General features: G+C 31.7%; 2 protein-coding genes across 2 annotated transcripts; both read left to right on the plus strand.

Annotated features, from left to right (window-relative positions):
* The first annotated feature begins 5,134 nt into the window (after positions 1-5,134).
* On the plus strand, positions 5,135-6,625 carry LOC105435082 (glycine-rich cell wall structural protein 1). Its single transcript, XM_011654449.2, has one exon. The coding sequence runs from the start codon at positions 5,217-5,219 to the stop codon at positions 6,222-6,224; it is 1,008 nt and encodes a 335-aa protein (XP_011652751.2). The 5' UTR covers positions 5,135-5,216; the 3' UTR covers positions 6,225-6,625.
* A 2,395-nt stretch (positions 6,626-9,020) lies between these two features.
* LOC101215254 lies at positions 9,021-13,111 on the plus strand. The gene is made up of 11 exons (XM_004133954.3): positions 9,021-9,182; positions 9,323-9,406; positions 10,043-10,138; positions 10,243-10,318; positions 10,413-10,508; positions 10,602-10,675; positions 10,775-10,876; positions 10,966-11,103; positions 11,491-11,596; positions 11,823-12,028; positions 12,618-13,111. Exons 1-11 carry the CDS (start codon positions 9,051-9,053, stop codon positions 12,684-12,686), a joined length of 1,179 nt encoding a protein of 392 aa, XP_004134002.1. The 5' UTR covers positions 9,021-9,050; the 3' UTR covers positions 12,687-13,111.
* Positions 13,112-13,315: the final 204 nt, after the last annotated feature.

Genomic DNA, 13,315 nt, shown 5'->3' on the forward strand with positions numbered 1-13,315 from the left:
TTTGTGAGAAATCAAATATAATTTTCAAAAATCACAAAAAAAAAAAAAAACTATAAAATTAACACAATTTTAAGTGGGTGTAAACCCGTTTAGCCATCTCATATTAACTACTTATTCGTTATATTTGCCTTTAGGCCAACATAAGGAAAGCTTCTTCTTTTTTTTTCACTCTTCACTATTTATTGACTAACCTAAAAAATTTGCATTGAATCAATTTTTTTAACACACAAATTTGCCAATTTAAAATGTTATCAAGATGGTTAAATTTAGTTTTGTCTACTGACTTAAGTTTATACGCCAATTAACGACTTAAGTTAAATCAGATGATCCAAAGAGATAGAGTTTTTTGAATTAAATATTGTTTTTATTATCTTTTTGTTTTTAAACACTAAGTTTATTTATCCCAAATTTTTACATTTTTAGTAGGAGAGAGACGAACAAATTTTAAAAACAAAAATAAATTTAAAAAACTATAATTATAAGGGTTTTTTTTGTTTCAAAATTAGAAAAGTTTGACAAACCACTCAAAGTTACAACATAATCACTAAAAGATAAAATTAATTACATTTTTTCGATGAAATGTAAATATATTTCCAAATATTTTATTTTTGTCAATTTATTACATTTTTCACAATTATTTATAACGAGGAGGTGAAGATGAAATAAATGTTAATAGGCCTAATGTAAAAAATATAAAATAAAAAATAGCATTTTCAAAAATAGTAAAATAAATTAAAATATTTACAAGTTATTGCAAAATTTTATAATCTATAAATGATAGTTTCTGATAAACTTTCATCACTGTTTATCAATGACATTAATAAAAGTATATCAGTGATCATCAAATTTTTTATTTTTGACAATTTTCTAAATAATCTCAAATTTTTACGTCAAATTTTTTAATTTTAATAATTTTTTAAAAAATAGCGAGTCTAAATAGTAAAATGTGAATTCATATACATGTTATATATTTATTTATTCATTTAATTTAGATATGTCTAGACACTAATTATAAGGTTGGAACTAACTTTACAATTTAATGATAGTTGAAATAACTTTAATATTGAAACTAATATCTGCCGCTAATTTATTATTGTTAGTTATATTATTTTACAAAACAATTTATCTTTCGTTAGGTGGAAAAAATGATTTTAAATTTTATAATTTAAATTTCGATAAATAATTTTAAACTTTTTTATTTTGTTTGTAACGAATTTTTTTTTTGAAATTGATATATTTAGAATTTCATGTTTGGATGGCAACTTAAAAGAAAAGAAAAGTTAAGAACTTACCGATGTAGACTTTTATTTAATTGAAAATAAGAAAACGACGAAGTTGATTATATGATTTACTCTAGAATCACTTTCATGTAATAACGAACAACATAATTCATTTTAAATTCATTATGAAGTGAACTTTCTCAAAATCCTAAGGTTCCAAACGGAACATTAGTATTTATTGACATTAATTGTCTGATGTGTAAAAACATGATTCAAAATTGCATATTTCAAAGAGTTTTTTCTAAAATTTTTGTAAAAGTGTTGTAATTACCCACAATAATAACCCATGTCTCAACATTATTTAAGCTTAATTTAATAATTGCATAAACAACCTCTAAAGTAGGTAACGAACGAACAAGTTCTTTTCTAATGGCAATTTTGCCATTCTCTTACATTTACCCGACCACACTTTACAAAATTTAAAAACAAGGAGAGTTTGCAAAATTAGTAAAATTTTTTAATGATAATAGAGTCAATATCGGTTACATTATCAAAATTGCAAATTTAAAAGTAAATTACTATCATATTTGCCAAAATTGTAATATGTAAAATTGATGTGTTATGAAATATTTTTTTTTAAATTTTTTTATCATCTAATATAAATTCTAAGATTTTAAAAGTAATACTTCAAAGAGGGTTTGTTTAAATCATCTTGTATTATTAATCAAGTATAATAATTATGGACTATAATCTCTCCGTTACAATTTAAGCTTTAATAATTGTGCAAATGAGTGTATATATAAATACGTGGAAGAGAGAAGAAGGGAATTAAGAAGAAGCGTGGGAGTGTAAGAGGAAAGTAGGAGTTGTGTAGTAGTTTTAACGCAGTGTTGTATGATTGGTGGGAAGAAATTGTTTTAGTTGCGCCATTAATAGCATAACCCAACAGCCTCTCAATTAAATGACATCACATTACGACCCTTGCTAGCCATTCGAAGTGCTTTTTTCTTTTTCCAACTTCAACCCCTTGCAGCTTTTTCTATAACCACTTTTGCCCAATTCAAAACCCTAGCTACCCAAGCAAAAAGAAAAAAAAAAAAGGCCACTTTTCCCCTAACATTTTAGTTATGTGAGAAATAAATAAAAATTAAAAGAACCACAAACATAACTCAATTATCATACAATTTAAATTAGAGGTTAAAAATAATCTAAAATATTTGGGTCACCTATGAGTGACGGATCCATCATTTTTATATCAAATTCAGGATCTCGTGATTTTACGGGAACACATCGACTATATCAGAGGCAAAATTTAATAGCAACAAAGCATTATTTAACATATACTATAATTTAACACTGCAAAATTAATATTAAAGTACAAAAGCCGAAAAATGTGAGCCTCTATGACCCCTTAACAAATCTATCCATGTCACCCACCACCTATGTCTCCTCCTAGTACAGTACTATGGACTTGTGGCACACTCATGGACTTTGGGTTTTGCCTTAAACAACTCTCGACAAAAAGATGTACATCAAATAAATTAGTACCATTGTTGCATCCGATTTCATTAAAACTCTATCTTTAAATATACTTAAACGAGGGTATCATAATTAATTTGAGTGATCACTTGAGAAACTCTCATAAGACGTTTGTTTGAAAGAATAAGAAGAAATAATTATTGCAAATTGTTTCCAAGGTACCCAAAAGTCAAAACCCTAATTGATGATGGGTGTATAAAAGCACATTGGGAAACAACATAACCCCAATTGCTTCCTTTCTATGGCCTAATGTTTTAATGATAAAGTAGTGTAGGTCACATTGTTCTAAAAAAGAAAAAAAGTTGCATTTCCTTTTTCAATAAAATTTTGTTTACAAATAACTATAAATTAAATATCTCAACCTACCAATAGTAAAAAAACAACATTATACTTAACTATTTCACATATTTTAAATTTGATTAATACAAAATTTCTAATGTGTGCTTTACCATTTTAATTAACTTTTAAAGTCTCTATTTATATTAGTTTAATTTTATCATCCCATAGTAGACTTCAATAATTTATTTTTCGAAAATGATTTTTTTTTTTCAATTCAACATAAGTTATAATTAATAGTTCAATAGTGTAAAGTTTCATTAAAAACTTTGCAATTCAATAAGGGTATTATTAGAGATTTAATGTTTTGTATAGAAAAAAATAGAAGCTTATAGTAATAAATTAAATTAATTGTTAAAACATTTTGAAAGTTTATTTCAAACCATGCTTTATAGAAAAAAAATAAATAAAACGTTTTCCTTAAATACATTATTTTCATTAATCTAATTAAACGAGTTCTTAAGTTCATACTCAACTATTTATTTATTCATTTATAAGAGAATATGCAAATTACATAAAAACCAATTATAATTTGAAATCAAAGAGAATTAAAAAACTTACCAGTAGGGTTGTTCCCAAATTATCTTCTTAGGGCAAAATGTATACTTTCTTTTGGCATGTTTTGTAGTGAAATTAAATTGTTATGTCTTGAAGAAAAAGGTTCATAATCATGGTTGTACTCGTACACCAATATATTACAGCAACTTTAATTTTGTTTGGTACACTTTATTTAATTTTGAGGTACATTTTTTTTGTTGTATCATAAATATTGATAAAACAGTCCATACATATATGTATATTCGTATTACATAATAATTAATTATGAACTATTCAATTAAAATGAATATAAGAAAAATTAGACCTTTCCTAGTTAGGAAGTACCACTTGATTAATAGGTTAGACCTTTCTTTCTTTAATAACCTTTCTGAGATCAAAATCAAATACTATTGTGTGCAATGCATTATTGTGATGTTGTGTATTGTAGAAGAAGTCGTCACTTGTAATTATCTTAAACACGTTTGTTGTTCGCTCTCTAATAGGTTTCTTGGATATTGTTTAAATCTTTAAATAATATATGTTTGTATTGAAACTGTGAGTAGCTCAAGTAAATGGGACTATAATGTGTACTCCATTTATGTTATAAGATGGCCAAATCCCTTTTCTTTTGTTGGAGGTTAATTAACAAGAAAAAAATGTCTATAAAAATGGTATGTCGTGCTAAATATCGATGATGTAAGCTCACATTAACACACTTTCATCAATTTCAAGTACAAATTATGTTTTTTTAGATTTTATAAAGTCAAAATCTCTACTTAATTATTTAAAATCTTCAAATTGAAACAATCCTCAAATTCTAACGATAATGTTACAAATTTTTAGAACTCTGAACTAAAAATAAAACTAAACTCAAAATTAAAGACTACCATTTTGTAATCATTTAATTTTTTTTGAAAAGATTAAATTTATAAACACAACTGTCACCCTCCAAATTTATTAATTTGCTATTAACTTTTTATCAACGGTTTAATTAATAATTCAAGTCAAAATTTGAAACTAAAAAATAGTTTTTATAAACTTATTTTTGCTTTTGGATTTTAACTAAAAAAATCAACAATTTTACTGAAAAAAACGAAAATTGTTGTAAGAAATAGATCATTAAGTTTTCAAGAAGAAAATAATTATCAAGAAATTTAAAACCAATAATGAAACCAATGAAAAGTATATCTGAAATTTAGAACCATAAATGCATTTTTTTTATCTCTTCTTTTATATTTCATTATGAAAATCACAATCAGTGGGCATAGTTCAATTTTAAATATATATAAAAAAGCGAATTGAGGTAATAAGAAAAAAAAAGGGTAAAAGAAAAAGAAAAGAAAAAAGATAAGTGGTGTTTTAATTGGTCAATGCTTCGTTATTGTTTTAGATGGATTGGGCAGAGGACAGTTGGACGAATAAATGGGCATTGAGAGAGGGTAGATGGGGCTTTCCGCTTTCATTAACTCTCCCCAAAAGCTTTGGATGACGATCCACTCACATTGTGGACCTTCCTTAATTCAATTCAAGCTTTGCATTGAATATTTTCAATTTTTAATTTAATTTATTTTTTATCTTTATTTCATGTCACAGTATCTGTTATTATTAATTATTATTTTGCTATATAAATCACATTCCCAACTCTGTGTGTTCTCAGAGCTGAGCTTGCCAATGGCGCGTTTTTCTCTACGTGCTGTGGTGTTTTGTTTCTGTGTGTTGATTGCGTTGGTCGCAGCTGACAACAATGTAGAAGACAACAAGGGTTTGTTTCATCGTCCACTTGGTTTTTATAAGGGTCGTAAGAGGTTTCGTGGAGGGGGTCTCGGTGGTGGCATTGGTGGGGGTGGAGGTTTTGGTGGTGGAGCTGGTGGAGGTTTTGGTGGTGGAGCTGGTGGTGGCGGTGGTCTAGGCGGAGGTGGTGGATTGGGTGGTGGTGGTGGTTTTGGTGGGGGAGCTGGTGGTGGCGGTGGTCTAGGCGGAGGTGGTGGATTGGGTGGTGGTGGTGGTTTGGGTGGCGGTGGAGGGCTTGGTGGCGGTGGCGGTTTAGGTGGTGGTGGGGGCTTAGGGCATGGCATTTATAAAAGGGGTTATAAACGTGGAGGATTGGGTGGCGGTGGAGGGCTCGGCGGAGGTGGTGGTTTGGGTGGTGGAGGAGGGTTAGGGCATGGTATTTACAAGAGAGGTTTTAAACGTGGAGGTCTTGGCGGCGGTGGAGGACTCGGAGGAGGTGGCGGTCTCGGTGGAGGTGGAGGACTTGGAGGTGGTGGGGGACTCGGTGGTGGAGGTGGTCTAGGTGGTGGAGGAGGACTCGGAGGTGGTGGCGGACTTGGAGGTGGAGGTGGAGGTGGTTTTGGTGGTGGCGGAGGACTTGGAGGTGGTAGTGGAGGCGGTCTTGGTGGAGGAGTTGGCGGCGGGTACGGAGGAGGAGCTGGGGGAGGGTTTGGTGGTGGAGGTGGTGCGGGTGGTGGAGGCGGATTTGGAGGCGGAGGAGGAGCTGGAGGAGGAGGAGGTATTGGTGGAGGCGCTGGAGGAGGATACGGTGGAGGTGGAGGTTTTGGTGGCGGTGGCGGTTTCGGCGGTGGTCACCACTAAATGCAATGTGTTAAAATTAACCATGTCTCTATTTCATATCTAAATTTGTGAAAATTATTATCTACCTGTTCCAACTATCATACCCTTTTATTATATTGTTGTTAATTTTCATGTAGGAGAGGTGATTTTCAATTGTGTAGTTTGAAATTTATTTTTTTAAAAAAAAAAAAACGAAAAGGTGGACGGGAATTTGCTGGGAGAAATGGTGATCGGAGTATTGGCTTTTATGATCTCCTTCCGTTGGTGGTTGATACGGTGCGTTTTGGACGAATCGATCTTGACCGAGTCTTTCTCATGCATGCAGAGTATGATTGTGGCTTATAAGTTAATTATATCATGTAAATTGTAAAACATTGTTATTAATTATTGTTATTACATCATCTTTTCTTTCCTATCTTAATCCTATGTTATTAATTCATCGATATAATTATGTTTTTCTTTTCTCCATTTAAACAATAGAAAGGTGCAATTAATATCCTTTTGGGAACAAATTTTGCAATTTCTTACACTTCTTTATTGTATTATAATGTTCTAATTAAATTAATTTACTTGTTAAAACTAGTCCTTTCATTGTTAGTTTAAAATTTGAATGATTGGTTATTGGTCTATAAACTATATAAATTCTTCAAAATTTAATACTAAAATAAGAATCCACTTTTAACTACAGACATTTGAATAGAATTTTCAAAATGATAATTGTCATTCAATGCTCATTTACTGTTTATATGGTACAAATAAATCCCCAAAAAGAATCATAATCTAAAATATCAACCTAAACAAAAACGTAAGGTTGGAAAATTAATTTCCAAATAATTAGGTATTAACCCACGTTTTAAAAATGATCATTGCCTTTTGACCATTTATTTCTAGATAAGATCTCTTGTTTGTATGTGATAAAGCATGAAACCCTAAATGGATATAATTATCGGTAGGTGGTTGCATCAATTTAAACTCTAAAATTTTTCACAAAGTGTATCAATTTAAACCCTCCGTCTTTTAAATGTATCAAAATAGTGTATAATTGAGGGTTTAAGTTGATGCAATCATGTATGTTCAGTGTTTAAATTGATACAACTCTTAAAGTTTGTGTTTAAATTGACATAGTTATTAGTTTGTAGCCTAAGTCAATACAACATTGTAGTGTTGGTAAATTGATATTTCTTGAATATTTTACATTAAAAAAAATTACGTAGAGCTTTTATATTTTAAAATTTATAGTTAAAACATAATTTTGATTCCTATACATTAGAGTTTGTTTAATTTTAGTCTGCCGACTTTCAAATGTCTGATTTTAATTCCCAATCAATTAAACATATCTTAAATTTAAGTCTCTATTACTGGTATATTATTGCTAATTTTTCATTGTTTTTTATTTCTTATTAGCATTTTGACTATAAAGTTTTAAAACATATTCATGTAAACGTGTTTTTGCATGAAAATTTGTGATTAACTAACAAATTTTAATAATAGTTGACGAGTGAGAGATTAAATTTAAGATTTACTAAAGTTGAACAAAATTTAAATTAGAACTATCAAAATGCTATTTTAAATCCAAATTTATTTATTTGTGTTTTTAACTAACAAGTGGGAATGAACGAATTAAAAGAAGGGAAGAAAAATGGAATATACTTGAAGTTGAAGCTTGGAAAGATCAAAATTCGAAAGAGAATTCCCCTTTTCATGAGATAATAAATGATGGATGAAATTATGTTGCGATTGTGGAATCGTTACATCAGACGTATTTTTGGAGTTTCATCATTTTCCTCCACGTCAATTATTAAGCTCGATTTTGTTACTTTTATTAGATTTTCATAGGTGTGAAAATTATATTTTTTAATTTGTACCCATAATTTATCACTAACGTTTAGGTTTCAATTAAATAATGTTATTAGTACAATATAGGTAGAAGGATTTAATCCACGAACATTTCCATTCTTAATACAGTCACATCTCAGTTGGTTATGTTGATGTATGTTTACTTTGATTTGATTTTAATAAGAAGAAGAAACTACTTTTAAATTTTTTAAAAAAGTAATGGACCCCATAGATATTAGATCAAACAAATTTTGTAAATCGAACATTTTTAATAATCACAAATTTATTGTAGAAAAACAATTTTTATATACTTTTGAAAGTAGAGAGACAAATAAATAAAAACAGTAAAGTTGAAGAAGTTCACAATAAAGATGTTCAAATAACTCGGAAACCCAAAAATCTATAATATCTAATCAATTGTGAATTTGACCAACTGAAACTTCAACTCAGTGCCAACATGAGCTCAAGTAATTGTAACTTGTATGTTTCGAACGTACGAAATATCTTGGATTGAAGTCCCCCACCCATAACTATATTAGAATACATCTTTTTTTTAAAGAATCATGTTGATGTAAAAAATCTCCCGAACACAATTCACAAACATATATAGAATTTGTAATCTATAAAAGAAAAAAGAAAAAAAAATAATTGTAATGAATGACCATTTGAGGAATAATAATTAAGGATGTAGCAACATTTAATTTTTTTTTGCAAATATAGCAAAACTATCGCTGATAGACTTGTATGATCTATTGGTGATAGACCAATTTTTACAATATGATCTATCAATGATGAAATTTGATAAATTTTAGTATGTTTGCAAATATTGGTATGTACTTTAATTATTTTGAATTTAGTTGCTAAATTTGCAACTAACGTGCAAAAGAAACGTTTTAAGCGGAAGTGGTTTTGATGGAAGTTGGGCTGCGTTATTATTCGATGGTTGGTTCGAGGACCACACTAAAAGAATCCAAAAGCCCACGATTCGGCCCGACGCAACCCACGTCGTTCATGTGTAGATATCGGCGATTTCCGATCCCACTCGTTTTTCGACGGTCACAGGCTTCACAGATTCTCTCCACGATGGAATTCTGCAATTCCCTCTTCTTCTTCACTCTGTTAATCATCCTCCCTCTCGCTAGGGTTTGTTCTATCCGTTGATTCCTCGTTTCTTTCTGATTCCACTGAACCTTTTGTTTTTTCGCGGATTAATACTTCGGAACACCACTGGGATCTGACAATTCTTCAATTTGACGTGTTTTCATTTTTCTTGTTTGATCCAGTGCGATCATACTGGCTCGGTGCTTTTCGTTGATAGCTCCTCGCACCAATATCTTCGATCTCATTCGCCTGATGATGGCTTCGAGGTAATTTAAATTTCTTCTGTATTTTCTTTGCCCTGGCATGATCGGTTTGGTTGGTTTCCAGTTAATAGAGTCATGAGTTGGGTTGTTAAGTTGTTTTAAATTTTTTCCCATTTTTTCAATGTCTGTGTTGGTGCATTCGAATTCTAGCGGATTGAAGAAATTGAATCTGGAACAACTTATTGAACTGAGTTGAGCTGTTCTTTCTTAATCGTCAATATTGTATTTGCTTCACATCGTTTTATACGGATGATTTAATTTTGGAATTCACGAGCTCATTTCTCTAAAGGTGCAATCAGCCATGGTCTGTTTGTAATTGATGTGCAATTATGAACGGATTTAAGAGAACTTATGCGTCACATTTCGTGGTGTTGAAATTTTAAAGGACTTTTAAGGGTTATTTGACGTTGATGGTCTGGAAACGTTGTGAACCGTTCTAGTTTCAACGTATCCGGCCATGGATGAGCAATTTTAAATTTTGTGTCATGTTGTATTACCATGGGATATGCCATTGCTTAATCATATTCTCAGTGGGAAATATTAATGTGACAGTTTTTAGGATAGAACTTTGCTCTGTTATTCTTGTGGGATAAATTATTAGCTAATCTTTACATGTTATCGAATATTTGGCTTCCATAGGTCAGTTCAATGTCACTACAAGAAGTTGGTGCTGCTGTGTCAGTCTTGCTTGGTTTTGCACCGCCTTCAACGCTTTCAGCTTCTGGGTCATCTAAGGTTCTTAATTACTTGATTAGCTATGCAAAAGTTTTTTGTTTTTTTAAACTTTAGTTATGTCTGCCGCTGTAAGGTTTTGATTATGTTATTAATGACTTTTGCAGCTGAATGGGATTTTGATGCCAAATCCGCTTGATAGGCCTCGTTCAGTTTTTATGCTTGAAATTAAAGGAGAATATGGTCTGTGCAGTAATTTTGAAAATGAAATTGAAAATTTTATTGTTGTTTGTATGTTTTTAAAAGACGTTAACCTTTTAAATTCTGATACTTGCAGACCCTGAAATTGTAAGCCTGGGAACAGGCATGTCCAGCAATGTTCTTATGAGCAAGGTTCATGTAGGTCCTGAGAGTGCTGACATCCTACTTCCTGGTATTTGCTCCTTCTAAAATCATTATTGGTTTGATTTTTCCCCCCAAATATTTTCAGCTGCCCTCTGGCCTTTCTAATGCTTGTTATTCGCAGGCGAGGATGAAGTTTCTGTTGTTCCTTTGAATGAACCATTATCTGATTTTACTGATGAAGATATTAGAGAGTTTGTAAGTTGTGAATCAAGATTTTTATTGTATGATTAGATGCCTATATTTTTACATATTTCATCATTGACAAGTTCTAATTTCTTTTTAATCTCTGTCTAGGCGTCTTTCATTGGTGGATCATATGTTGCTGATGCATCAAAAACTTTAAATGGAGAGTTTACTGTGGCTGATGCTGTTAAGATCAATCTTCATCTGTCTAAGGTTTTACTTGATCCGTTTCAGTTGTTATCTGCTTTTATTCTATAACCATCTCTGTTAACGTGTTCATTGGTGCATTATCTGATTTGCAGACAGGGGACAGAGAACTTATAGGCAGTCTCTTGTCTCTCTATCACAATATTAAGAGGGCTGTGCACATTCATGAGGATTTGTCACAAAATGTGCAAAGTCCATCTGAGCTCATCACTGGCTCTTTCAATGGCATCATGGTACGCTGTTTTCCTTGATTCTGCTGTTTATTCGTATGACGTTATTCAACTTCTGTTCCTATCATGCATGTTTGTTCAACCTTGTTTAGTTGCACCACACTGGACAGCAATGGTTGAGACTGATGCGGTTGTTAGTGTTATCTTTTCTAGTGTTGCAAAACTATAAGTCTTAAGTACTAATGGGTCATAGTGGGTGGTGTGGACATGGGTGCCTGAAGCCTTGATTTCATGGCCTTCTTGAAAAAGCCTTTTTTGCAATATAATGACATGTCTAGAACGAATGTGGTTATGTGTTTTGATTTACCCAATTCCATTTTTTATTTGTTCCCTTTTAAAAAAATGAGCAATTTCATTTTTTCTAATCAATATTCACCAACGGGTTAGCAGGCGTTTCAAGATGAAAGTGATTCTGAAGGAGATGCTGATAATAGATCGAGACTATTTACTGTTGCTCTGTTCAAAATATTCCACTTACTCCAAAAAGCGTATGATGGTAAGTGGTCAGGTTGCTTTGGTTTGAGGGTTGTGTCAATTAGTCATAATTAAGCTCCAGTCTCTTTCAGCTGCCTATTGTTGACAAGAAGTGAAAAATTTTATGTAACCTGATATATTGCGTATTGGCTTTGATGTAATTCTTGTCGAATGATGACTTGATGAGTATGTGTATTTAGGTTTTAAGATCTTAGATTTTACATAGACAACTGTAATTTAATTTGCAGGTCAAATTGTTGGAGTTGTTTACTTTTCTGGATCTTCGTCACCAAAGGCAGGAGAAGGATTAACTGTGATGTTTAACCCTCGGTTGACTCCACGTTGGTTGGTGGAAGAAGCCAAAGTTAACTCGACTATTCACGAAGTGATATTGGTTAGGACAACCCTTGCCTGGATCACAGGAATCATTCTTTTGATTGCTACTCTTATGGGGGTAAATTTTGCATCTCTACTCCATTTTGCTCCATCTAGTTTAAATATGTTATTCTCTGCTTTTTCTTTACGGTGAGTGTTATTTTTTGTGGCCTTAGAAATATGATTAGTGTCGTTAAACTCTCAACTAACTAGTAGCTCGTGTTAATTGTTGGTGCTTCTGGAGTAATCCTAATCAATTTTTTGGAATCCTCTAGACTCATTCTAAGGAAGTAATTTAATAGATTTTTAAGGCAATGATTTTAGGTAACAGTTTTGTCTTATTCATAACTGAACAATTACATTTCAAAATTAAGCTCTTTCTTTTAGAAGGGCAACATTGGCCTTTTACATTCAACGTTTTGGTTGTGTACACCAAATCCTTTTTGGGTTTAACTTTTAGGGGGTCTTTGGGTGTTGAGTTGAGTTAATGAAGATATATTGGAGTTTGAAAGTCTGTAATTGAGATGCAGATGCAGAGGTGTAAAATGAAATTTCTCGATAGATGTGTAAAGATAAGAGTTGGAGTTATTTGATAAATGTGCAAATTTTAATAGTAAATACTCTTGAAGTTGAGTTATTCTTGTTGACCTCTCGTCCTTTTTCCGCAGTCATGCTGCCTTCTAAGGATGCCTCTGACGAGGGACACCCTCCTCTATTCTAATGTGAAATTGGACTAAGATCGAATGAAACCGCCAACTACGTAGATGATGCCCGAGATGATCTATGTCTGCCATTGAAGCATTGAGGGCATGGGATTTGTGTAAGTGCCCTTTCAACAATGTTCTTGTCTACATTTTGGTGTAGAAAACTTTGGTATTATTAACTGTAGCAATGGTATGATGTGCTTCCTACAAGATAATTGATGGCTATATAATTGGATCCACAACAAGCTTTGGGTTGTATAATAAAGTTATTTTTGAAATGAGATTCGTTTATGTATATTATCATCAAAAGCCACAACTCATAGAGAGCTCGAAACACTTTTTATTGGTGATGAGTTGGCAGTGCATTGATTCCATCTTTGTTGTACTTTATTTTTTGTGAACATTGAGTTTTTCCAAGGTCCATAATAAATTTCCATCACTAGAAAATCTTTATTATAGTTTGCATTCTAAGCTAAGCTTCGTTACTCTGTTTGAACATTTATGATTCGTCTTTATGTTACCAATTTGCTCTTCTTTTCTGTTAAAGATATACAAAGGCCTTCCTTTCTAATTTTTCCCTTTTCATACATATATGTATATCTATTTCTATATAATTGATAGAAAAGTATTTGGTACATCTCGGGGTATATTTTTGTGCATCC

Source organism: Cucumis sativus, chromosome 3, assembly GCF_000004075.3.
Source record: "Cucumis sativus cultivar 9930 chromosome 3, Cucumber_9930_V3, whole genome shotgun sequence".
NCBI classification, from domain to species: Eukaryota; Viridiplantae; Streptophyta; class Magnoliopsida; order Cucurbitales; family Cucurbitaceae; genus Cucumis; species Cucumis sativus.